We start from the raw sequence: 27,262 nt of genomic DNA, 5'->3' as shown, positions 1-27,262 counted from the left end.
AAAAAGTTTAGAAAAAAAGTGTGTATGTGAGGGGGTTGGGGGTAAAGGAGTTTGAGTGCCCCCTGGCCCTATCTCCCTCCGATAAAAAATTTTTATGCGTGAAAGAGCAAAACATTTACCATTAGCTTTATTGCTTAACTGTTTAATGTACTCCCCAAACTTTAGATCTTTATCATTTGTTATAACAAGTAGTTTTACCTTATCGGAGGCAAAAAAAAAAAAAAAGAAATTAGAACTTATCTTATTGGTAATTATCTTATAAATTTATCTTATCTGGATTAACAACCATAGAGTGTAATTAAAGCTAATTGATGGTATTGGTTGCTTCTTTTTGCGAACTAAAAATAATCTTCTCAATGTGATAATCACATTTACAAAAATTACACAATTCCGTATCTTTAATGAATAAAAATAAATCCTTAATAAATATATTAAACAAAACGGGTTTAAAAGTTGACCTTTCAGGCACTACAGATAATTTATCTACCCACCTTGAGGCAAAAGACCCTATTCTTATCCTTTGTTTACAACCACAAATATAAGATAGCGAGAGATTTAGACTTTCTTTGGTAAAACTCTATGCATCTAATTTTAGTAAATCATGCGGGATAAAGTCGTACGCTTTTGAGAGCTCCATTATTATTAATCCAACAATATCTCCATTATTAATACATTCATATCACTTTAAGTAACGAAAAAAGTGCAAGCTAATTACTATAACCGCTTCGAAAACCACACAAAATTTTATCGAATGACGTGAAATTGTTATCATTAATAGTGTTATTTTTCGAATCTGTAAGATTGTCCCAAAATTTAACAATATAAGATTTTAACATTGAAGTTGGTACATCACCACTTGTATTTTTATTATTACTCATAAACCTTATAAATTTTGTAATATCAAGAGATTTGATTTGACGGAGCTGGAAACTATGTGTACACATTCTAAATTTTTTCTTTACGTTGATTATACTGGGATGATCAATATACTTTTTGATAGGTGCATTAACTGGGTCTATAGAAATGAAGACGATTGTATGAGGTCTGTACTACCAGAATGGCATTGCAACGTTTATGAAATTGTTATTTAAAATATTATTCAATAAAAAGTTGTCAGAGACGGTGTTACCATTTTCAACTAAAGTGATACGTTAGAATTACCTGATATATTTGACAGGCAAGATTTAGTTAACTTCCAGAGAGATAAATCTGAAATAGAGAGTGCTAATTTTCCTAAAGTAAAATTTCTGTAGTTTACAGTTCAAATTTACCACCCTATTTCTTTGTTTTTTGTACGTTAACGCCGAAATATCAGATTTATCACTGAGCAATTTTTTACATAATGTAGAGCGGAGCATAATTGCTTTTCGTAAGTCTTTAATGTGCAATATAGATTCAGATCGAAAAACGTTATAGACGTCTCAAGTTTCCAAAGAGGATGCATTTAAAAATGTCATTGGAATTTTATAGAGCATTACGTATACAAGTTTAAAGTAAAATAAGATCGTTAAAATATTAAAATTAGTTTTAAAATTAATGTAAATATTAAATTAAAATTAAGTATTAAAAATGTTGAACTTCATTATTATATAATGTTTTGAATTCCCAAATGAACACCCTCATTCGATATGTGTACACTTACTACACTTACTTTACAAAGGACGTCTTGTTGAGACATTTTATTTGTTTGCATATGTTTTTATTGGCACTTGACAAACTTCTAAATTTATAATACGTATTTAAAATTGTTTACAAATAAAACAAGGAAGTACGCTGCTACGCTGTTGAGTACACTCATAAAACAAGTGAGTATTTATACCGTAACATACGAATATTTAATCAATTCTTTTTAATATCCTAATACCATGTCGCATATATCAATTTTATTTGACCCACAGTATTTTAGGAAACAAAAACGAAAATTATTTTGAAATTTTTAACTTCATTTGTTATTTTAATGATAAAAATAATAAAACGATAAAAAGAATTATATCGTTATGGCAATGTAATTCATTTTATCGTTCAAAATATCTTTTACAAATATTCGTGGTCGTCAAAGTAACTTTTAGTTGAATCTCACTCCTTGTTCAGTTGAATATATAAACTATAAATAGAATATAGATTATATTAATTAGATAGGCATCATATTGAATCAAAAAAATTACTTTTTTTACCGTTCTTGTTAGAGTATACATTATTATAACAAACCTATGCACAAACTTGTACTTGCTGTTTGTGTTATTAGAAAATAATATGATAAATAAACTGATGATATAGCTATTGTTATTTCAAATTTATCAGTTATTTCACAATGCTTTCTATTTATTTATATATCTATTTAGTGGAATCGTTGAAAATAACGTTGCCCGACGAGAACATTTGATGCGAGTCTTTTGAGTCATTGAGTGATAGCCAGACTTGATTTATAGGATAGCGTTAGTGTAGGTCGTTTCTGGCTATGGTATAAACAGTACTTAAGTAGTAGCCACATATGATCTGCATGTAGCTTTATTACTTATATAACCTAAGTATTAAAATTACCCTACCATAACCAATATAACAAAGAATACCATACTTATAGATGGTCCACATCTAAGCCATTCTATGAATCGATTGTGGCCATCACACTCGATTTATGAGATGGCAAGTGAATAATGAATACTCCTCACTTTTCTTGTAAACAAGTACAATTTTTTCTAACTCGATTTTAAGTAAACAGTTAAATGTAACATTTTAAAAAATTTGTTTAAGAAATTCTTTTATAGAATACTTTATGTTCTTAAAGTTTTACTTTGCACCCTACCGTGCAAAGTAAAATTTCCTAACCGCACGGTGCAAGATAAAAAACATAAACTGTTTAAGTCATTTCATTTTATTTAAAAATAAATTTGTTTGCTTTTGTATATCTAAGAATTAAAGTTGTTCAGAATTAAATCTTCAATAATATTTAAAAAAAATGTTTATTAAATAATACTCTTGATTAGTAAACATAGGTGTGTAATGACTCAAAAATTTATAAACAGTATAAAAATATATATAAAAACAGTATTAACAGAATTTGATTCTCTTTGCTGTACGAACTGTTGCAGAACAAACAAAATTTTTTGTTTTGACATCCTGTCATTACAGATTTAAATAGCATGAAATAGCAAAGCATTATTTTATAAAACGTAAACAGCACAATTAATGATAATTTACAATACGTGTTAAAATAGTTATTTTTGCTTTTTTTTATTTTGTTAAGGATTTCATATTTTGGTTTTGTCACCCACATCTCAATATTATTTTCTACAAACAGTCTCCGAAACTTTATTATTAAATTTGACTCTAAAACTTTATTGGAGATGTTGCTTAAAGGAACAGTTTTAGTTTTGCTTATCCACGAATTTGTTATTGCAATCGAAATACCGCTTGATTATAAATACAACGAATGTAGTCCCAAAAAGAATGAATGCGAGTTCTGGTTAGAGATAAAAGAGAAACTAACAATGATATATAAGAAAGACTTACTTTATTCTTCTGGTGGTTCTTTATTTCTATATAACGAATCTCCTGGCCCGAACGCAACAAAGGTCTATAGTTATAGTTATAAATATATTATAAAGACATATTTATCAAAACCAAAGTCTAATGTCTTGAGTTTTGTTATGTAGATACCCCTAGATGATGTGATTTCAGCAGATGGAGAAAACCGAATGGTAATTGTAATTAATGGTACACTACCGGGCCCACCAATTGTTGTTTATGAGCATCAAAATTTAATCATTCACGTTAAAAATATGCTACTAAGTGATGTTACCACCCTGCATTGGCACGGATTGCATCAAAAAGGAACCCCTTTTATGGATGGCGTAGGATGGATATCTCAATGTCCTATTTCTGCTGGCCAAACATTCACCTATAAATTCAAGGTAAAAAGTAATAAATTTTATTGGTTTACTCGATCCTTATTTTTTTAAACTTATTAAAATATTTTATTGTTATTACATTTTAAAAAAGCAAGCCGTTATAAAATATAAAATACCAAAATATAACAAAAATTTATGAGACTGTTATTAAGAAATAAACGAACGCGACTCGTTAAAATTGCATTTAATAAATTTTTTGTAGTAAAGCTTTTTTTAAATATCTTCAAATTATTAACAAAAATATTTTAATAGAACTAAACATGATCATTAAAACACTACTAAAACACCAATAGAGTTTTTCTTTGTAAAGAAAACTTAGATTAGTTTACACAAGAAAAAAAAAAATTACACTTTTGTAAAAAGTATTTCAATGTTTCAATAAATACTGTTTATTTTTAAGGAAAGAAGTTGAACTCCTTTATTAAAGATTTTAAAACGAATACTGAGGATAATTAAAAAGATTGAATACGGTACGTTATATTAAAAACTTGAGAAAGACTTTTAACTGAAAGACTGCCTACCTAAAAAGCGTTCATTAAATACTAACACAAAAGCGTGCATTATTTATCGTAAAATCAAAGGAACGATTTTTATTCTGAGCTTATTGGGAACTGCTTTAATTGCGCTTAAGTAAGAAAAATTATTTTGAAATGTTTTTATTTAAGAGCCATCCATAAATGATGTCAGTAAAAAGTGAGGGAGAGGGGGGAGGGTCCTAAAAATTGACAATCGAGAGGAAAGTATTGAGACCAAAATGATGTCAAGTTTTTATTTACTCTATCTATAAGCAGATTTAAAAAAAAACCATGAAAAAAATTAAATGGTATACCATAAAAAAACTGATTGTAAACACGCATTTTTTTTTTTTTTTTGGGGGGGGGGGGGGTTGGGGTGACATAAACTGACATAATTTTTTAGAGGGAATTTTGAAAAAGAGTTAAGGATGGGGAGATAGGGGTCGAAAAACGAAGAAAAATTATTGACATTATTTATGAACGGCCCCATATGATTTGCTGCCAAAGAACTGAACAAGATTTTTTGCTGAAAAGGGAATTTTTTTTTTAAATAAAGTTAAATATAAAAAATTCTTTTAAAGTTTTTCATTTTTTATGCTACTTTTAGTATGTGCAGTGCCGTTTTAAGGCGAAGGCTGATAGGGTTGCAGCCCCAGTCCCTTTGTGGCTGCAACCCCATGCAAAACAGGCCCTCTGGCCTGGGACCTTTTTTATATTAAGGAAACAGAGAGCTTTTTTTATTTGCATGTTTCTCAGTTTTTTTTAAAACCAGTTTTTTTTAAAAAAGGCATTAGTATTGCATTTGACATAGAAAAATGTAAAAATGCAAAAAACTCTTATAGGAAACGATAAGGATGAATGCAAAGTTATATTTGAAATTATGACAATGATGATCAGTTTTTCAAACCAAAAATTGATATCACGTGTAAGAATACATTTTTTTGAGCACAGAACAAAATGAAGAAGAAAATACTGTAAGTTTTGTCACTCAATTACGAAAACAAAGGGGTCATCCATAAATGATGTCAGTAAATATAGGGGGGGAGGGAGTTCTGGAAAGTTTGACACTAATTGACAACGGGGAGGGGGGTGTTGAGGCCAAAATGATGTCAATTAAAATTATTTTTTTAGTTTTAATGAGCAGATTTTAACGGTATTTACATCTACTAAATGGTATAGAAATTATGCTTTGTTTGTGGGAAAATTAATATTAAATGCGGGGAATTTGATATGATATTTAAATTAAATTATTTATAATATAATATTATAAATTAATATAATAAGTTTCCCAGAGACATTAAATAAATAACAACTACTAACGTAAAATAAAAATTACTATCGTTTTATTAATATTTTACCATTTGACTGCGAATCAAATTATGTTAGAAATATTAACTCTTTGTATATAAAATTCTATTATAAAGTGTGGTTCAGAGGAGACTCATAAAAGTAAACTCATAAATTTGTCATTTTTTTAAATTAAATTGTCGTTATTTCAAATACGAAACTCTAATTGCTCTCTAGTTGATTGTAAAACGTGATGCAATGCAAACACAAAAAGTCTATTGAAAATTCGAAACGCTAGATTCTCCCCAGCGGGTTGAAGAAACTCTTTTAAAAAGCTTGCGCTAACGATGAGCAAAATTATTTTGACTGTGATGTGAACAATACTAATAAATCAATATTAAAATATGAATAAAACCGCATTACTTAACTTATTGATGGTCTCGTATGGAAATGCTCATTCCGATAAAAAAAAAAGGCTAATATCCAGAAAGAAGTCCATAGTATATGGAATTCATTAAAAGAAGAGAAACTGGTGCATAAGGATTTTGAAAAATCCTTATGCACCAGTTTCTCCAAAACAGTCTGCCCCCACTCCACTTGAATTTGACAAGAATTCTTTACAGTTTGTTGAGCCCACCAATGAGCAATCTGTTTTTGATGATCAACAAAGTGCATTAACTTTGAGTTTGTTGGCCAAAAAAAAGTATGATCTAGCTCAACAGAAGAAAACTAGAAAACTGAAAAAAGCTAGAATGGAAGAAATCTGCTTGGAGCATCCAAAAGTCAATGAAAAACTAAAAATCAGAAAGAAAGGTTGACCGTCATTAGAAGTAGATCAACCTCTTCTTTTGAAGACGATTATGGATATTGCTCTCCATGGTTCATCCGCTGATGAAAGACGTCGGTCAGAAGTTCTTCGGGTAATGATAGCTTAGCTATGTTTGTTGATATTGTATTTGTTAGATTTTTACTTTTAATTAGTACTCGCACTATTGTAAATATCCTTGAAATGTTAACAACTAATTTCAAGATTTGATTTGAATATAATTTATGAAAAAAATCCCGTTTTCTGTAAAAAAAAGTTAATTATATCAAAATATATTTTTTTGTTATTTAGAGCATTGAAACTCTCGACGAATTGACATCCGAAATGAACAAAATTGGATTTGCAATCAGCAAGAGCGCCCTCTATACTCGTCTACTTCCGAGAAGTTACGGAACATTAGAAGGCAAAAGGCACGTCAAAACAGTCCCTCTTAGATTGATTAGTCCTCAGAATGAATCTCATTTAAAACATGTTGACGGACTCTTTTGCAGTTCAACTATAAAATATGGGGAAGAAGTTTGTTCAATATAGGGCCAGATGAAGTGTATTTCATTAGCCAAGACAACAGGGCTAGAGTGCCAATTGGAATCACAGTAGCCAAAAAATAGGCGCCGTTGTTGATGCATTTGGAGTAGCGAGTGACTCCCGGATCCCGGACCACGACTGGGTCGTGGCTGCTAAACACAAGCTTATACCATCTGTATACGCTGGAATTACGATCAAAAAAGATGGTCTCGCAAAAACAGATGCTGTTACTTAATCTGGACCTACCTACATTGCTGTTCGATCAGGTAAACACGCATCCTCGACCGCCTTCGCTCATGGATTAGACTTTCAGCGGCTCTTGGATATCAAAGAATTCGACTCTATTACCAGAGATCCTCAAACTAATATATGGTTAAGCCTATCGTTGTGTCTAGCGTCGATGGAGGACCCGACAAAAATCCGTGAATTTGATTGTACCTCAAGAATACGATATCCTTTTAAAGCGCGGAGAGCATTCACTATTGTTTTCAATTTCAAATTCACTATTGTTTCAATCAATAACCACTTCAACAACCCATGGGAAGATTATATTAAAGATATATAATACTGTTTGCTAAGTTAATTATTTAATGAGATATCGACTATTATATAATATAACTTGATGAGATCTACTATTATATAAATGTATAATTTTGTCAGAAAAAAATTAATGGTTTTTAAGCTTTTCATTGTTTTTTAGGGGGGGGGGGGAGTACACAAAAACTGATACCATATATAACGGGGGATAGGCCAAAAATTGACAGAGTTTGACAAAGGGGGGAGAGGGAGTCAAAAAATTGAGAAAAAACACTGACATCATTTATGGATGACCGCAAACTGAATATTACCCTTTTCCATATCGCTAAGGCAATAAGGAATAATTCCTATACGCATATTACTCCATAAAACTAAAACTTCTTATAATAAAAAACTAAAACTTCTTATAATAAAACCATAAACCTCGAAAATGTGCTTAAACCGGTTGCAACGTAGAGATATCAACACAACATGCAAAAGAAAGCTCCAAAAAATAAATAGACGAATGACAGAATGAATTAGAAAGCAGAAGTTATCGTTAAGCTCATATAGTAAGCGTAGAGTGTTTTTACTAAAATTTCATTTTATATAGGGGAAATTCGGGTAGCCCCGGACGGTGGGTAACTCCGGACACTTAATGTACGGCATAAACTAAAGAGGCTATGTGATTTTAAATATTATAAAAGCATTATTTAAGTAAAATATGCCATATGCAAAACATCATAATATACCGAAGCAATTGGCTGGAAGTTCAAGATTTGGTTTCCCACCGTCAGATAAGCGATGTATCACGTTTGATTCACATATAAAATTACCAAATTTTTATGTAAACTAATAGCTTTTTATTGATTAAAGGTACATTTTTATTTACAATACTTATTTTTAAAAATTCGTTTAATACTTTAATTCACTGCTTTTAAAACTAGTATTTGTGAATAAGTTTAATAATAACACATGTTTAGAGTTTGGGTTCCGGACAACTTATTCCATTTACATAACAAAAATGAGCAACTTTTTTTTTATGTAAATATTAACTAAATTAAAATAATACATAAACCTATAATAGTAACTCAATTAATTCCAATAAAAAGACCTCAGATTTGAAAAAATTGTTTTTAAAGTGTTTATTTTCATTGGTAACAAGCTAATGTTTATATTTCTAAATGATGACATTTTCATTCCCATTCCTTATATATCAGAGGCAGTTATTAAAGACGAATTTTTTTTTTAAATGTGTTAAGAACTGGCCAAAGTTAATTTATAATATATTATATTTGTGTCACAAAAAATGTGTCCGGGGCTACCTTCCAATTTTAAAATATGCCTTTTTTCTAACATTTTTTATTTTATGTTTTGGATATTATTAAGGTACACAATATTTTTTTTTGTTTTTAGTTCAATAGATAAATGTTTATACTTTTGAAAAAGTCTTTTGACACTATGTTTTACGTTAGTACATGGGTACAATCTGTTTTTTCCTTTAGTGTCCAAGGCTTCCCGAATATATCCTCGATATTTTCTTTCTGATGGTGTAAAATAAAACATCCTGAAAAACATGTGCAGAAAACAATACGCAGTTTAATGCAATATATACTATATAATGGTTTTACATTCAAAATATATTTAAAGGCCCTGAAAATTGATTCAGCCAAGGACTTAAAGTTCGTTTAAGTCCGTTGGGCTTCATAGATTTGACTGACATAATTTGATTGCAAAACATAGTGTGGCTTTTTATTTCTAGCTGCAATTATGGAAGTAAATCCATACTTTAAAAATTTAACACTATATTTTTCAAACTTTCCTACTACTTGTCTCTCGCTAATTCATTATCGTGGGCATGCAATTTACATCAATATAAAATTTATAAAAAACTTTTTGTTTAGTTAGGAATTAAAATGTCTAAAATTATTAAATTACATTCGGCTCCTGACATTTGTCAAATCATAGTATTGTACGTTGCTTCGGTGTTATAACTTTAGTCAAAGTAAAAGTATTGCTTAAATTTAGAATGATAAAAAGAAACCACTGACTAGCGTAAAAAAATTTTTTTTTCAGAAGGTCTATTGAAGGCTTCTGGCAAATTGTTAGACAATCCTTGTTAGGGTTGCGACCCATAGGCTAGAACCGCTGAGCAAGACAAAGAGTGATATTCATCTATCAAAGAAGAAAATTTTGTTCAAGCTTCCAATCCACGTTGTACTTTGTGAATACTTTTAAATGTTGAAATTACTGCGGTTTTACTGGATATTTGAATATGCCAATTCAAACGCATATTTGTAAAACTAAAATGCTTGAAGATGCGACATGGGCAGCTGATACGGAGATAGCGAAAAAAAAATGGATGACCTACCCATGCAGTTTATGGCTTAATAGGTTAAGTGATTATTGTTTAGTTTCAATTATTGTATTTCTTTTTCGCTCCTTATTTACTGTATATATATATGTACATATATATATATATATATATATATATATATATATATATATATATATATATATATATATATATATATATATACATATATATATATATATATATATATATATATATATATATATATATATATATATATATATATATATATATATATATATATATATATATATATGTATATATATATATATATATATATATATATATATATATATATATATATATATATATATATATATGTGGAGATCTACCCCTCTATAAAAAAAACATATCCCATTATATCCTCCTCAGTTTCTTAATCGCATTTTCAAGCAATATTATCAAAAACTATGCATGCATCTTAATAAATAAATCTTTATGGAGTTTTTGAATACCTAATAATTTTCTCGTGTATCTCGTTGCGCATACGGTTAGAAAATTTTAATAAAACTGACATGAGTTTATCTTCATTTCAAGTTTAATAAAATAAACTGGTTTGTAGAAGCAGTTTATATAGTTTTTTTATATATGCATGGGCGCCCGCAAGAGGGGGAAAGAGTGGACCTGACCCTCATCCCCCTCCCCCTCCCCCTCCCCCCCCCCTTCCCTCCTGCATACTTTAAGTTTAAAAAAAAGTTTCGTGTCTCTTATCGATCTGAGTGCCATGAAAGTTGTCACTATTATAAGGTTTTGGTAAAAATAAATTTTTTTATTCTTTAGCAGTACAGTTTCAATACAAACTTATTTCTTAATGATATTTCGTTACGGCTTCAGAAAAAAAATATCTACTTGTTTGTACAATTTAGGAAAAAAATCGTAATATGTCAGTACTATTTAGGTGACAAAAAAATTGCTCATGGGTTCAAAACTGTTTCAAGACAATCGAAATGAAAATATTGTGAAAAATGTTAATCTATTTCAAGTAAAATAGTTGAACTTAATAAAATTAATTTTGACAACAAATTATGCACAAAAATTTGTTGATAAAATAATGAAATGAGTTGATGATAAAATATAAAAAGATCATCAACAAAAGAAATTTTTCGTTTGCTAAAATCCTTTTGCTTTTTTTAAACTTTTCTCTAACTAAAACATTTATTCTTTTACTTTATTTATCATAAAGATAACGCGTTAGGTGGTAGTAAACTGAACTTTAAAAGTGAATAAAAAGTAGTTTTCAAAAAAATAAATGGTATTATATTATATTAAAGAAAAAAAAATTTATTAAAAATACTTTGACGGTACTCATACCTCCAACTTACATTTAATAAAAAACTGCAAAAAGTTGAAAACAGAAGATGTTGCTTATCAGAAGTTGATTGTATATCTAAAGAATCAAACAATCGACCAAGAATCCGACAAACTTAAAGTTTGCCAAATTCTAGGTCAAATAATGAGATTTATAAAAAATACTAGGTTAAATAATGAGATTGGACTCTTCTTAAAATGTACTATAAAATGTCAAAAACCATATTAGCTTAGCATGGTATCATGGGGCTCAGCGAGATACTAAACATTTGGCATTAACAATAAGAGATAAAGATATTCTTTGTCAAATAGAGAGTTCAGTAAAACAAACCTTTAAAAATAACTGAAAGAAGCTGTATTCTATTATTTTTATGGAAATTTTTAATGATCGCTAATCTTCACAGGCTGGAAATGAAAATGGTATTCAGGCAAATATTCGAAAGATTTACCCCAAATCCGTTTTTGTTCACTACGCTTCACATAAACTTAATCTTGTAGGTAGTGATCTAAATGATGTTTCGGTGGTACAAAATACTATTGCCACTATTAAACCAATTATTGCATTTTTTTGTGAAAGCTCAAAACAGAGATCTTCTGTGACAAATATTCATCTTCTATGTGAGACAAGATGGACAAGCAAGTATAAAAGTATTTAAGTTTTTTTTAGTAAACTTAAAAATATTTATTATCATCTGAAAGAATTTTCATTGCATGCAAATAGAATTACACGAGAATTGCACATCAGCTTTAAACAGGGCCGCCCGAAAAAATTTTAAAGAAGGAGGAGGGGATGGTGACCTCTTCGTTTTTTGCCGACTAAGGCCCAAAAAAACGTTTTTACCCCTATGCCCCCCCCCCCCTCCATCGAAACGGCTCTGACTTGAATGTTTATCAAATTCCAGCACATGTTATTTCGCAGTCAGCTATACTTAAACTAACTTGACTTTTTAAATTGAAAAACTTTAAAAAAATGTTAAATAAAATGTTAGATAAAATTGTTGGCATGTTTGATATTGATATGATATTGATATACCAGACGACTTTAATTCTTGTTTAAAAAATAAATTTAATTTTAAATGTTGTACGTTTTTTATGAGTGCTACGTTTGCTATATACATTCAGTGTGCCATTAAAAAAAATGCTTCTATAGTACGTACTAAAGCAGCAATTTTTTTAATGGCACATTGAATGTATATAGTAAACGTAGTACTCACAAAAAGTTTATTTTTTAAACAAAAATTAATTTTTTAAATTAATTTTTAAACAAAATAAAAATGAATCGTCTGTTGTCAAAATAAAAAAATAAAAAAAAATTACATAACGGCGTTATTTACTTACACTCGTTTACTGGGTTAAAGCGTCCAACGGCGACATTTTGTTTATTAATACTGCGTAACATTTGATTTAATCGCTACAAAAATTTCAAATAATGTTTATATTAAACGGGATCGCTTTTTTACTGCTTTTCAAAAAGCCACTATCTTTAAAAATTTAAAAGATATTGTAAAAGTACAACTAAGTCGTAAAATACATTTTGCCGCAAAATATTCTATGGAAGTAAAAATCTCATAATGGAGTAAAAATCTAACATGAGATTTTTTGGAGTAAAAAAAATGCGAGAGTAAAAATCTCATATACGCCGGGTGAGGTTGGCCCTTGTTATTTATCTCGTTAGCCTCGTCGATTTTATTCAAAGACTATGCACTTTAGCTGGGAATCTGAAAGTTGGGGTTAATTCATCCTTTTTTCAAAAATAAAAATTATATTTGTTGGATCATAGTTAGAAGTGTGGAGCCGTTTTAGCATGTTTTAATTCATCAAAAGTAAATTTTGAATAGTTTGCTTGACGTTAATATGCCCACTGGTGTTCAACAGTAATGCATTAAATTTGCATGCAATTTAAAGCTTAAAATTTAAAGATTATTTTAGCATATAATGCTTGTTAATAATTTAAAAGTAAAAGCGTTTATTCTTTAAACATTACGACGAGGCAGGTTGGCCCAATGCCAATGGTCACGTTGGCCATATGTTAAAATCAATCCTTAACAATTTTTTTGTTTGTTTTTAAATAGCTTGTTTTCATTTCTGATAATAACATTATGTGTTTTGAAATGGTTTGAAAATAAAAAACTTGGGGTAAATAATAAAAATTAAACAAATAAGAGTTTTAAATTTTTTCAATATTTAAACAGTTTCATGCCAAGGCCCAACTAGAGGCATTCCGACGGAAGAGGAAGGAAGGGGGGAGGAGGAACGTAAATAGCTTACCAATGTTGTTTATTGGGTTAGAGCCGGCTTTGAACACCCTGGACCCTGAACCCTGAACCTCTTGTTTCTAAGCCAGTGGTTCTCACTAAACAATTCAGTTTCTCTTTAACAATTTCTATTTAACAATTCATCATTAAATATCATTAAGATAATTTAGTTTTAACAATTCTTTTACCCATAATGATAAAAGTTTAAAAAAATGAAAACTAAAAAGTTAAATTAAAACCATTTTATTATTATTTATAAAATTAGGATTGTTATTAATTTAACATAAAATTAGTTGTACATTACTCATACAGCTAAAAACTAATCAATGAAGTGCAACCTCAACAGAAGAAACAAATAAATCAAGGAGCCATTTTACTACATTTGTTAAAATATTTATCTTTTATTTACATTTATTTTAGAATTCCTTTGTGCGGAATTAATCTCCAAGGAATTTTAAGTTTTGCAATCGTTAACTATCGTGTAAACAGAACTTTATAAAACCTAAATAAATGTCCAAATATTTGGAATTGCTGTGCAGCAATCTTTACAATCGTGAAAGTAATACACTTTTTAAACAAACTTTTAAAAACGCTAGTAAATTAAAAACAAATCCATTTTAGGTCCCCGAAAATTGCGACCTCAGGACTGTCGCCTAGACGTCCTACAAATAAACCCAGGCCTGAAAGCAATATATATAAAGTGCAGCAACTTTTAGCAAATTTGATTTAAATTTACTTACATGTATGTTTAAATTGTGTCGCTATTTTAGATTTTCACTTAATAATTTCTTACATTTTTTTTTATATAATATAATTATGTAGTAATTCCTCCTTGGCCACTATCACTTACACTCACTATCAGCTTTCAAGCTGGTTAAACTGACTCGATCACTTTCAGCTATAGCTTTACTGAAGCTGAAACTGATTTGCTTAAAACGGAAGCTGAAATATGAGCATAAAACAGATGCTGAAATCCCTACTGTATAGGCAACATAGTGGTTTTGATGTAAATATTTTGTTACAATACATGCTTGTTTTTTTAATACTTTAATAGATAAGAAAATATCTCCATGCCTTTAGCCCGATATTCTTTAGACAAAAAATATATTTTTTTACAATACTCAAATCGTGGTAATAAGTAAAGGAAATATTTACGCCAATAATTATATGTAAAATCCCCAGTCCCCAAAGCTCATGCAATTCAATTATACATTAGTCTCGCACTAATTTCAATGAATGAAATTAGTCATCATAAGTTTTATTATATTTGAAAAATCCCTGTAGTACGCAGGGAATTTTAAGTGCATTCACAACCTTTTAAAAAAGTTACAATAAATAAAATTCATGGTTTATTTATTTTAAAATAAAATAACGGCACATGATTTTTAAACTTTTTTGTTCATTTATAATATATACTATGCTTAATAAGTCTTAGATAGTTATTAAAAAATAATATAAACAATGTCAAGACTTGGAAATCAGATATTTAGTGAGAAAATAAATTTTTAAATATTTTTCATGGTTTTTATTATATAAATGTTTTTTTCTGTGTTAGGCTGAGCCAAAAGGAACATTTTGGTACCATAGTCATGTAGGATCTCAACGCACAAACGGAGCATATGGTGCATTTATAATTAAGGAACGTGAAAAGATCAACACTGAAAAAATAACAGATGTTATAATGACAGTTGGTGATTGGCATCATAAAACTTCAGAGGAAGTTTATTTAAAAATGGTGTATGGTAATTTTATTGGAATGAAACCATTCAATGCATCCAAAACTGTTGATGGTGGTTTGTTTTCTGGTGTACCATGGGTTTCAGCTTTAATAGAAGGAAAAGGAAGATACATAGATCCAAATACAGGTAAGGTTTTATAAAAGAAATTAAAAAAGGCCCAGTATGAGGAGAAAGAATACAAAAATTGTTTTTCCTCCGAGTTTCTCCTTTCACACTACCATCGAGAAGATATTTTTTTTTAAATGTACTTTTGCAACAAACAAGGAATAGTGTCGCAAATGAATTTAATTAATAGCGTCAAAAATAGAAAAAGGAACAATGCCGCAAAGAAGTTTAATAAACAGCGCCGAAAACAAAACAAAAAATAAGGAATAGCGTCGCAAATAGTGACGAAATCGGAAAATAGTGACGCAAATAGTGACGAAATCGGAATAGTGACGAAAAAAAAAAAAAAAGAGTAGTTTCGCAAATGAGTTTAATGATTAGTGTCAAATAATAAAAATAATAATAACTGAAAATGCAAGTTTAGATGAAATGTCTGGTGTCATATTGAAATAGCCTGCTGCCGGGGGCTTCAGTACACACGCCAACTCTCTTATAACCTGCTGCTGCAAAAGAGTGCCGCAACATCGACTAAGGGTTTGGGCTTGGGTAGCAATATTTTCTTGTATATATTTTTCTTTTTTCTTTTTTGTCTGTAAAAGTCTTATGCTATAAAGATAATCAAAACAAGTAAGCAATTGCAGATCTATATACGCTCTAATAGATAATATATATTCACATATATTTATATATTAAATATTTGCGACACTGTTCCATTTTTACTATATGCGACACAATTCCTTTTACTATTTACGACACTATTCCTTTCTTTTTGTTTTCGGCACTATTCATTAAATTTATTTGCAACACTCTTCCTTTTTCTTTGCAACACTAGGCCTCTTTGTTATATTCTATACTATTCCGAAGTTCATTTTTCAACTCTATTCCTGTCATCCACTTCCAAAGCAACAATATGAGAAGAAAAAACTGATTAAAATGTTTTTTGAGCCTGTTGGAGTAAAAAGGATGCATGTTTGCTTGACGAGTCACGCAAGATTGAATTTTGGTTGATGGAACAAATGGTGAACAATATTCTCTACTCAAGCAAGCATTCATTCCTTCATTGATCTACTCAAGCAAGCTATAGCTTGCTTAAGCAGACCAAGTAAAAAAAATTGAAAAGAAAGTATAAAAAAAGAACAGTAAAAGTTAAAAATTTTGTAAAACACCATAAAATCTTTTTTTAAAAACTTTTGATACTTTTGCTTTTATTTATTTTTTCATTTTCGTATTTTCCCCTTTTCAAACAGTTATGTGTTAATAACTTTTTTAGTTATTTTGTAATTTATGGTTTTTATAAAAAAAAATATAAAGGTTTAATCTTGTTTTAACATAACATTCTAGGGAAAGATAATGGTGCTCCGCTAACTTGGTACACAGTAAAACATGGATTAAAGTATCGTTTTCGATCAATCAACGTTGGAACTATTTATCCAATGCGCATTTCAGTCGATGGGCATGAGATTAGCGTTGTTGCATCAGATGGTTATGATATCAAGCCATACTCAGCTGAATCTGTTATCGTTCACCCTGGAGAGCGTTTTGATTTTATACTAAATGCTAATAAGACAATAGATAATTATTGGATCAGAGCGGAAAGTATGGAGGTAAAATTATAAACTTTTATTATGACAACTACTACTACTACTACTACTACTACTACTACTACTACTACTACTACTACTACTACTACCACTACTACTACTATTACTACTACTACTACTACTACTACTACTACTACTACTACTACTACTACTACTACTACTACTACTACTACTACTACTACTACTACTACTGCTCCTACTACTACTACAACTACTACTACTAAATACTCTTAGCCTTTTACATTTAAAGTCACACGATTTCCTCACACCAAATAAAAACCGGAACAGAAAGATAATAAGAGTACTCGTGTTGTAAGATCCGATTAGAATTGATCAGGAGACTGATTTAAGTGTAAATTTATTCTCAGTGCTGCGATTTATTCACCAATGTTTTAAAAAATACTAATAAAAAGTGGCTTGCATCACTTGTCAGGGGTTCATACTTTCTACCATCATTGTTGAGTTTTACATAATATCAGTCATAATTGGAAAGTTATATAAATGTTTATTTTATAAAAGTTTTTATAATAGTTAAATAAACACATACTAATATGCCATTGTTTTAAAACAGGACGGCGTCCAAAATCACTCAGTAGAAGCCATTCTACACTATGAGGGAGCATCTAACAAAGAACCTAGTACCAGGAAGCAAGTTTGTTTAAAAGGAAGTTCTTGTAAAGTTGTAAACTGCCCTTTTAAATACTTTCCTGAACATCTCAATCTTGATTGCGTACTGATGTCTGACCTTCACAATGCTGATGATGAAGATCCGTCTCCTATATTTACGGCTGACAGCGAAGAATATTTTTTGAACTTTGCATTTCCAGGTAGCAAAGTAACCCCTGGTGCTGTAAATGGAAGAAAGTTTGAGTTTCCAGGAGTAAATTCACTTACTCAAGGAGATGAAATTGATGGTTATGATTGTAATAAGCACGATTGTGGGCTTGATAAAGTGTGTTATTGCCATTATGAGCTGAAAATTCCACGTGATAAAACAATACAAATGATATTTACAAACATTGGAAGTGGGGCAGGATGGGGGCATCCAATTCATCTGCATGGTCATAGTTTTTATGTTTTAAAGATGGATTATGCGCCTCAAAATACCACTACAGCTAAACTAATAAACGCAACAGCAAATAAAGATATTGATTGTGGATTGGGCCAAAAATTTTGTAATGAACCAAAATGGAAAAACAAGCAGTGGGATAATGGTAATATTCCTGGTTTAAATTTGATTAATCCTCCTCGAAAAGATACTCTGATAATACCAACAGGTAAATATTTTATGTATAAAGCATACAATTTTAATAATACTCAGTGGTGTATATATATATATATATACATATATATATATATATATATATATATATATATATATATATATATATATATATATATACACATATATAAATATATATATATATATATATATATATATATATGTATATATATATATATATATATATATATATATATATATATATATATATATATATATATATGTATATATATACATATATATATATATATACATATATATATATATATATATATATATATATATATATATATATATATATATATATATATATGTATATATATACATTTATATATATATATATATATATATATATATATATATATATATATATATATATATATATATATATATATATATATATATATATATATATATATATATAATATATATATATATATATTGCTGTTGTATGATTTAGTATTAAAAATACTAAACTCTTGATTGTTGTAAAGTGCTCAATATTTAAGAAAATATATATTTTTTCAAAAACAGAGCGTTTTATAATTAAATTTTAGAAAAAACAACTTTTAATGGAACTTAAAGTTTCATGCCTATCGGCAATCATCAGCCATGAAGTACAAAATCAAAATACAAAAAACCGTTTAAAAATTACAAACTACGGTAGAATGAGTTCTGACGTTATATTACAAGAAGAGGTAATGGAAAACTAATCTCCGCTATCAAATAATGAAAGGAGAAATTTATTTTTGTGTCTGCATTTAGAAACTAATTCGTCTCTTTTGTTTAGCAGATTATTTCATTTGTAAAATAATATTGCGAATTTCTCATTTAAATAAAGCTTACAAATTTTTGACGCCGGATTGTTTGATTTACAGCGTTTAATAATATTCCATTTGATTGAAGTTATAAAATTGTTTTCTTTTAACTCCCATACTTTCTTAGACAACTCAGTGTCGTTTTTGTATTTTTTTATGTTAAAAGATTTTTGATGGTTCGCATAACGTAGCTTAAATGAGGTTTCGCTTATCCCAATGTATGCTTTATCGTTGTATTGAGGTTTATTTGAGCTTACGGTGGCTTGGTAAACGATATTGTTAGACAAGCAATTGTTGTTCAGTGGACATAGAGATTTTTTAATGCAATTGCAGACTTTTTCTGATAAATTTACATCACCATATAAAATATTTTTGTTGTGTAAGCTGATAATAGATTTGATGTTTAGCATACAGGAGTAGCTTATCTTAATTGTGTTTCTGTTAAATATTTTGTGTAGTTTTGTGGTTTTTAGGAAAATGCTTGTCAATTAGGGTTAAAAAGCGTTGACCAATTTTGGTTGTAACATTTTTACTAAATGGAGGATTGTACCAGGTTATGTTTTGTTTGCGGTTATTTTTTGGAACATTATTTATGCTTGGTTTATATGTCAATTTATAAATGTATCCCGATTGCTTTAATGCGACATCATAAAGGTGTGTCGATTCATTAAAAATAACTTCACTTGATGAGTTGGCTGACAATCTTAGCTCGATAGTTTTTGGAAGATTATTTATTATACTAGGTGGATGGTTAGAATCAGCATGCACATAACTTAGGTTATTTTCAGGCTTGCAGTATGGTTGAAAAGAATTTTGAGTAGGATTAAAGTTAAATCAAGGTAGTTAACAATTTTAAGATTGCAATTTATAGAGATATTGAGATTGTTACGTTTGAAATCTTAAACGACATGCTTTTTTATTTGTTCCATTTGATGGTAATTTTTGTTCTTAAAAACAGCTAACCCGTCATCTCGGTATAAACCAAAATCATTTTTGTTTTAAAACTGCGAAAGTTGATCTAAAAGAAAAATCCCAACTTGTTAATAAACTAGTTAAAATAACCGCAAACGAAACATAATCTGGTACAATCCTCCATTTAGTAAAAATGTTACAACCAAAATTGGTCAACGCTTTTTAACCCTAATTGACAAGCATTTTCCTAAAAACCACAAAACTACACAAAATATTTAACAGAAACACAATTAAGATAAGCTACTCCTGTATGCTAAACATCAAATCTATTATCAGCTTACACAACAAAAATATTTTATATGGTGATGTAAATTTATCAGAAAAAGTCTGCAATTGCATTAAAAAATCTCTATGTCCACTGAACAACAATTGCTTGTCTAACAATATCGTTTACCAAGCCACCGTAAGCTCAAATAAACCTCAATACAACGATAAAGCATACATTGGGATAAGCGAAACCTCATTTAAGCTACGTTATGCGAACCATCAAAAATCTTTTAACATAAAAAAATACAAAAACGACACTGAGTTGTCTAAGAAAGTATGGGAGTTAAAAGAAAACAATTTTATAACTTCAATCAAATGGAATATTATTAAACGCTGTAAATCAAACAATCCGGCGTCAAAAATTTGTAAGCTTTATTTAAATGAGAAATTCGCAATATTATTTTACAAATGAAATAATCTGCTAAACAAAAGAGACGAATTAGTTTCTAAATGCAGACACAAAAATAAATTTCTCCTTTCATTATTTGATAGCGGAGATTAGTTTTCCATTACCTCTTCTTGTAATATAACGTCAGAACTCATTCTACCGTAGTTTGTAATTTTTAAACGGTTTTTTGTATTTTGATTTTGTACTTCATGGCTGATGATTGCCGATAGGCATGAAACTTTAAGTTCCATTAAAAGTTGTTTTTTCTAAAATTTAATTATTGATTATATATATATATATATATATATATATATATATATATATATATATATATATATATATATATATATATATATATATATATATGCAAACTAAAAATAAATTATAATACAAGTAAGGTATAAATGTTTTGTATTATAATTTTAATGGTCTTAAAAATAATATTGCAATAAGAATAGAAAAAAAAGAGAATAAAAAAAACAAAAAGCTCTAGAAACACAATCAACTATATTTTATACTTTTACCAGGTGGTTATGCAGTTTTACGTTTTAAATCAGACAACCCTGGGAAATGGTTTTTGCATTGTCATATTGAAGTGCACGCTTTAGATGGCATGGCTATGATTATATCAGAGGCTGTTAACGAAGCGCCAAAGCCTCCAAAAGGTTTTCCAGTGTGCAACAATTTTTATCACGACTTATCAAGAGATTTCTTTTACATAAGGGATGATTCAACTAATATTGGTAAAGAAGTTGTCATTTATGTTTTATAACTTTTGTTCATATTTAGTAAATATATTTATTTGGTTTTTGTTTAGATTGCACTAATACTAAAAAGTACTTAGCTATTGCTGTTGCATTGTTTGTACTTTTATTTGTAAATTTTGTTACTTCGATTGTGATTTGGAGAAAATATCGTCAGCAAAAAAAAAAGTCGAATGACTGCAAAAATGAAGACACAATTCTTTAATGAGAATAGAAAATGAAATCTTTATATTATTATTTCCTGGTGATTATACAATCTTTTTGATGAAACCGACGATCTTCATTAGCTTTGTCTAAAAGTTGTTTAAAGATGTCTTAAAATTGTCTAAAACGTAAAATTACAAATAAATTATGTTACGAAAGGTGAACGAGGTTTTTACGGAAGGTGAACAAGGCATTTTTAATGTTACTTTTATCTGTTGATAAATATTGTTAATGGATAATGATATTCTAATATTTTGATAAATATTTTATTTAATATGTTAAATTTTCAAATCAGGCCTAAAATATGTAAAAAAAAAAAACCAAAAAAAACCTGGTAATTTAAGTTTAAAGTTTGGTTTGCAAATAATTTCAAAATAATTAAAAAAGCTTTAAAGTTTTTGTATTGTCCCTATATCTCATAAAACATTTAATTGCCTTTTTACGTACACAGTCAATAAATAAGTTTCCCTAAAGTTAAGGTTACTCGAACTTCAGTGTTCGCGACTCATTATTTCTGAGATACGGAAGTTTTTAAAAGACAAAAAATTCTTACTAAAGTACTTTAATAGTTTAAAAACTATTACCGAACAATGCTTGTAAAAAAACTTCAAAAGTTTATAAACAAAAATCTAAGACTCCGTGCAAAAACTTTTGACAGTATTTTTTGATCCTATTTGAAACTTCATGGTTATGTGACGTAAAAATTCCTATATTATTTATCTGTTTGTAAAATATCTGCTAAATTCACTTTTCATTATAGCTAAAAACTGAAACATACATAGAAAAAAATCATTTTTTTTTTTTAAGTTTGTTTTAGTTTTTATCTACAATAAAAACTTTTTGCATTTATTTTGTAACAAATGATTTGTTTCGGGTACATCAATCATACTTTCAAAATTTTTAAATATGGCGGATTATTTTTAATGTGTTAATATTCCTTTTTAATACCATATAATTGAAAATAATATGGTAATTGATATTTTTTAAATAATAAAAATAAAGTCAGTTTAATTATTTATTTTAAGTATTTTTGTCTTAAACAATTTTTTTGTTTAAAAAATTTGTTAAAAAAGGTAGTTAATTTTTTTTTTTTGCGTTAAGCTTGGGTCGAGCTTTTTTATTAGTTATCTTTACAAACTTTTCTTTCTCTTTAAATCTTCAAACTAAAGCAATTAGTATGCCAAATTTTGGCATTAATTTAATTAAACACTGGCTCTTCATAAATTACTGTCTTTGAGAGATAACAGCTGTTTTGAAACTGGAGGCTTTTCTTTATATCTTTATATATAGAAATGAAAATTTCTCCAGATTTTTTATTTAAAATTGATTTAAGAGTTAAAATTAGATACTCTGATTAGGTAAATTGTATCTGATACCAATTGTGAGGTCTTCAGAGTTAAAATAATTAACAATGTTACACAAAACCTTGTTATAGAAAATCTAGTTGTTATAGACAATCTGGTGAAGGTGTGGTAAAGTTTTCCAATTTTATGAAACAGATAATTACATCAAACAGATTTGTACAATAGAATGTACAATTATTTCAATAACAATAATCTATTACACAAAAATCACTTTGGTTTTAAAAAAAAATAACTCAAATGATCTATTTTTCTATTTTTAATATCTTCGCTTTTTACATTGTTTACAATGCGTTTTTGCACCTTGTCTAAAAGAGAAAGAGCATCATTCGAATCCGCTCCAGATATGGCAGCAGTATTCCATACAAGGACAAATTTGAGATTTATAGAGATAAAGAATAGAATTTGTAGTGAGAAAGTGGCAAACATGATAAAGAGATGCAACATTAGCAGATGTTATTTTGCAATGGATTTGATATATGGTTTCCAAGAAAGATCGGAAGTAAGAGTTAACACTAGAAGACAAAGTGGAGATGACTCATCGAGTACATTACCGTTAATAAATATAGGAAGATCTATATTAGTGTGATAACGATTAGCTGAGAAAAATGAGTTTTATCTTAGTTAAAATCCATCAACCACCTATGCTGTAGTAGTAGTGAGATCTTTTTTAAGCTCAAATCCTTTCTCCAAGCAACCAGAGAGTGTTGGCTTCTTATCAAGACAAGAAAAAATGCGATCTCGCATGGATCTAACAAGCGAAGATGTTTAACAAAAAAATAACAGTTCATTTATCACACATCCACATCTAATGCACGATACAACCTATCGGGTATTACCGTTAGCAAATCATTACCGTTATTACAGTTATTTAGTTGTTTAAACCTAAAGGTTATTATGGTTAACAAATCTAAAGCGTTTGATACTGTAAATTGAAATATTTTGCTCCATAAACTTAAACATTACGGAATAAATAGCAGAGTTTTATGGTTTTGATGCTGTTTATCAAATCGAAAACAATTTGTCTATTTTGATGATATATATAAAAAAAAATTGTTTGAAATACCCTGTGGTGTTCCGTAAGATTCTATTCTAGGGCCACGTTTTTCTTGATTTGCGTAAAAGACTTTTATAAAGCCTTAAATTTTTTTAAGTATCATTTTTGCAGATGATATCAAAATAATAATATTTACCAACTCTATTCGACTGTGAATAATGAATTGCAAAAAGTCAAATTGGTTCAAATGTTATATATTTAAAACCCTAAACATAACCAAAACAAAATGGATTCTTTTTTATCCCCTCTCCAAAAAACATTTCTTTGGCATAAGTATGCCGCAATTTTTAATTGATCAACTTTAAATAAACAGAGATTTTGTAACAAAATATTTTGGTGTTTTTTTTTTGACTAGAACATCCCACGGAAACAACATACTAATTAATTTGAACTAAAGTGTCTAAAAGTATTTTAATCTTATACAAGGCCAGAATATATTTAAATGAAATTGTTTAACATAACTTTATTTATCATTTGTTCACAGTTATATAAATTATGCAATTACTGCCTGGCGTACCACAGGCAAAATTTAAAACGTCTTTACCGCCGTCAGAAACATGCTATGCGTTTATTTAATTTGCAGATCGATTCTCACATAATTGAATATTGTTTATGGAAACGAGAATTCTCAATGTATTCGAATTAAATGTATATAATGTTTTAATTTCTATTTATATGTGGAAAAACAATTTAACCTCTTTAGCTTTTAAAGATTTATTTATTTTGAAACCCATAAACAAATACACCATAAAAAAAAATAATTTTGTAAATGAACCATTTTTTAAAACGAGAGGGTAATTCCGCATCAAATCATCCAAAATTTAGAAAATTTTGAACCATGGGTCTTCAAATTTTTTTAAAACCTCTTTGGCTTTAAAAACCTCTTTGGCTGTTGCATCTTAAAAAGAAAAGTTAACACATAAAATTTTAGCTATAAATGTTGAGAGGTTGACAAGATACTGCAATTTTAATACTGACCTGGTCCTAAAATGACCCGGTTTTCATAACACTCTGAAAAAACATTTTTCTTAAAATAATAAGAAATAAAAATGGCAAAAACATGAAAATAAACATATATAATGTTTTTTTGATGCTGAATTCAATAAATGTATTTAAAATGCTCAAATATAAAAGGAACATGCTTAAAAATTAATAAAACAACTAGTTTCTATAAAACAACTTTGGGGCCCAATATCTCAAAACACCCCCATCAAAAAAAAAATTTTTTTGCTGTTAATATTTTTAGCTGTTTATAATCTTACTAGGCACAAAAAATCTAACTGGAAAAACGACTGAAACATACGGAACTTTAATTTCAAAGATGTATCAAATTTTCAATAAGCTATTTTAAAAAACTTTCAAATAGAATTCTGTAAAATATTATATTTAGTTAAAAGACTCCTTAAAAAAAAAAAAAATTTGTTATATTTAAGGAAGTCTTAATTATATGATAACTTATTAACAATATCTATCAGTGTAAAAAATTATACAACAGTGGGATTCTGAAAAGGTTTGAATTATTTCTATATTAAAGTTTTTTTTTTACTAAAAATTAAGTAGGAAAATTCTTTTATTTAAGTAGGAGAATTCTTTTAATTAAGTAGGAGAATTCTCTTTTTTTTAGGAAATAAATTTATACAAAGTAGTTTATTATAAGATGTGTTCTATTGGGTTAATGACATCAGATGCATGCAAAGGCCAACAAGATGTTATTGGAACTTTAAGCAACGAAGAAAAAATAGCTATATCATTACGCTGTAACATTGAACTATCAAACTTAACAACATTATGTGAAAAACATGCTACAAATTATTTGAAAATGTATCCTATATGGCAGAAAGCATGCTGTGATCCATTCAAAAACATACAAAGAAAATTACAAGTAAGTAAAAGTGGAATTTAAGCATTTTAATATATATTTTTTTAATTTGTGTTTTCCAAAACATAAACAATGTTTTAAACAATTGCGCAGATAAGCTATATACAACTATACATACAATTATACTATATACAAAATACATAAAGCTATATGCAATTATATATACAGTTCAATTACTTTTAGAAAATCTTAGAGTAGTTACAATAAATGAGTCACAAGACATGATGAGAAGTAGCTTAAATATTGCTCCTGGGAAGAAACTTTGCAAACCCTGTAAGCAAAAGATTGCCAAAAAAGCAGATCTTAAAGAAGAGAAGCAAAGTCAGGGTGAACAAGATGAAGATTTTCTAATATCATCATTCAAATCAAAAAGACAGGAGATCAATGAAGAACTTGAAAATTTTAATATATCTCCTCTAAAATCTCATTCAAAGTCATCAAAACATATACTCTCAGAAGGAAAGCGAAAAGTTGCGCGCATCAACGAAATGGTAAGTAACCTTACTAGAAAAACTGAAAGTCAATTCAATGTTCCCTCAAAACTGTGTTATGAACCAAATGACATTAAAAAGAAGGCTGAAAACTTTGATGAAATTATGAGCTTGATAAAAGAAAAAATTCTATGTTCTGACAAAAGAACTATTGTTCAACTTCTAACACTGGCACCCCCAAGTTGGTCAATATTAGAAGTACAAAATAACTTTGCAGTTACAGAATACCAAGCAAAAAAGGCTAGACAACTTTTTAATAAAAAAGGATTGTTGGCTATCTCACCTTTGTATAAAGGGAAAGTCTTACAAAAAGAAATAAAAGATTCTGTTAAACTTTTTTATGATTCAAGTGATTTATGTAGAACTATGCCTGGAAAAAAAGATTATGTTAGCATTCAAAAGAACGTCCATAAGCAAAAAAAAAACTGCTTTTGTGCAATTTAAAGGACTATATTTATTATACAAAGAAAGCAATCCAGAAATACAAATAAGTTACTCAAAATTTGCTTCACTTAGACCAAAGTGGTGCATTTTGCCAGGTGCAAGTGGTACACATTCTGTTTGTGTTTGTTCTTATCACCAAAATGCCATATTGCTAGTAGATGCTTTAAATATTGGACTAAAGTATAAGGACTTACTTTCAAAAACCGTTTGCTCAGTAGAAAACAAAGAATGCATGCTTGCACAGTGTGATGATTGTCCTGGTAAAGAACCCCTTACCAAATATTTGTATGAGATTTTTGGAGAATACGAAGATGATTTTAAGATACACTACAAGCAATGGCAAACTACTGACCGTGCAACACTTTTAAGTTTAACA

The 27,262-nt window shown here is 28.7% G+C and overlaps 1 protein-coding gene across 2 annotated transcripts; it reads left to right on the top strand.

Moving 5' to 3' along the window:
- Nucleotides 1-1,654: 1,654 nt before the first annotated feature.
- LOC100206475 (uncharacterized) lies at nucleotides 1,655-21,928 on the top strand. Of its 2 annotated transcripts, XM_065810386.1 has the most exons (9): nucleotides 1,763-1,805; nucleotides 2,343-2,441; nucleotides 3,245-3,572; nucleotides 3,654-3,911; nucleotides 15,070-15,379; nucleotides 16,700-16,962; nucleotides 17,531-18,236; nucleotides 21,214-21,429; nucleotides 21,504-21,928. In XM_065810386.1, exons 3-9 carry the CDS (start codon nucleotides 3,345-3,347, stop codon nucleotides 21,653-21,655), a joined length of 2,133 nt encoding a protein of 710 aa, XP_065666458.1. In that variant the 5' UTR covers nucleotides 1,763-1,805; nucleotides 2,343-2,441; nucleotides 3,245-3,344; the 3' UTR covers nucleotides 21,656-21,928. The 2 variants fall into 2 exon arrangements, with proteins under 2 accessions (XP_065666457.1, XP_065666458.1); XM_065810385.1 differs by lacking the exon at nucleotides 2,343-2,441 and having other exon boundaries at nucleotides 1,655-1,805.
- Nucleotides 21,929-27,262: the final 5,334 nt, after the last annotated feature.

Source organism: Hydra vulgaris, chromosome 11 (genome assembly GCF_038396675.1).
Source record: "Hydra vulgaris chromosome 11, alternate assembly HydraT2T_AEP".
NCBI lineage: Eukaryota > Metazoa > Cnidaria > Hydrozoa > Anthoathecata > Hydridae > Hydra > Hydra vulgaris.
This window is presented reverse-complemented; position numbering and strand designations above follow the sequence as displayed.

What these genes read in the sequence shown, in the direction of transcription:
- LOC100206475 (XM_065810385.1), top strand. Translation starts at nt 3,345, where the DNA reads ATGTTGCTTAAAGGAACAGTTTTAGTTTTGCTTATCCACGAATTTGTT. An exon ending in CATTCACCTATAAATTCAAG is followed by an intron (nt 3,912 to 15,069) that starts GTAAAAAGTAAT and finishes TTTCTGTGTTAG; the next exon opens with GCTGAGCCAAAAGGAACATT. An exon ending in ATACATAGATCCAAATACAG is followed by an intron (nt 15,380 to 16,699) that starts GTAAGGTTTTAT and finishes ATAACATTCTAG; the next exon opens with GGAAAGATAATGGTGCTCCG.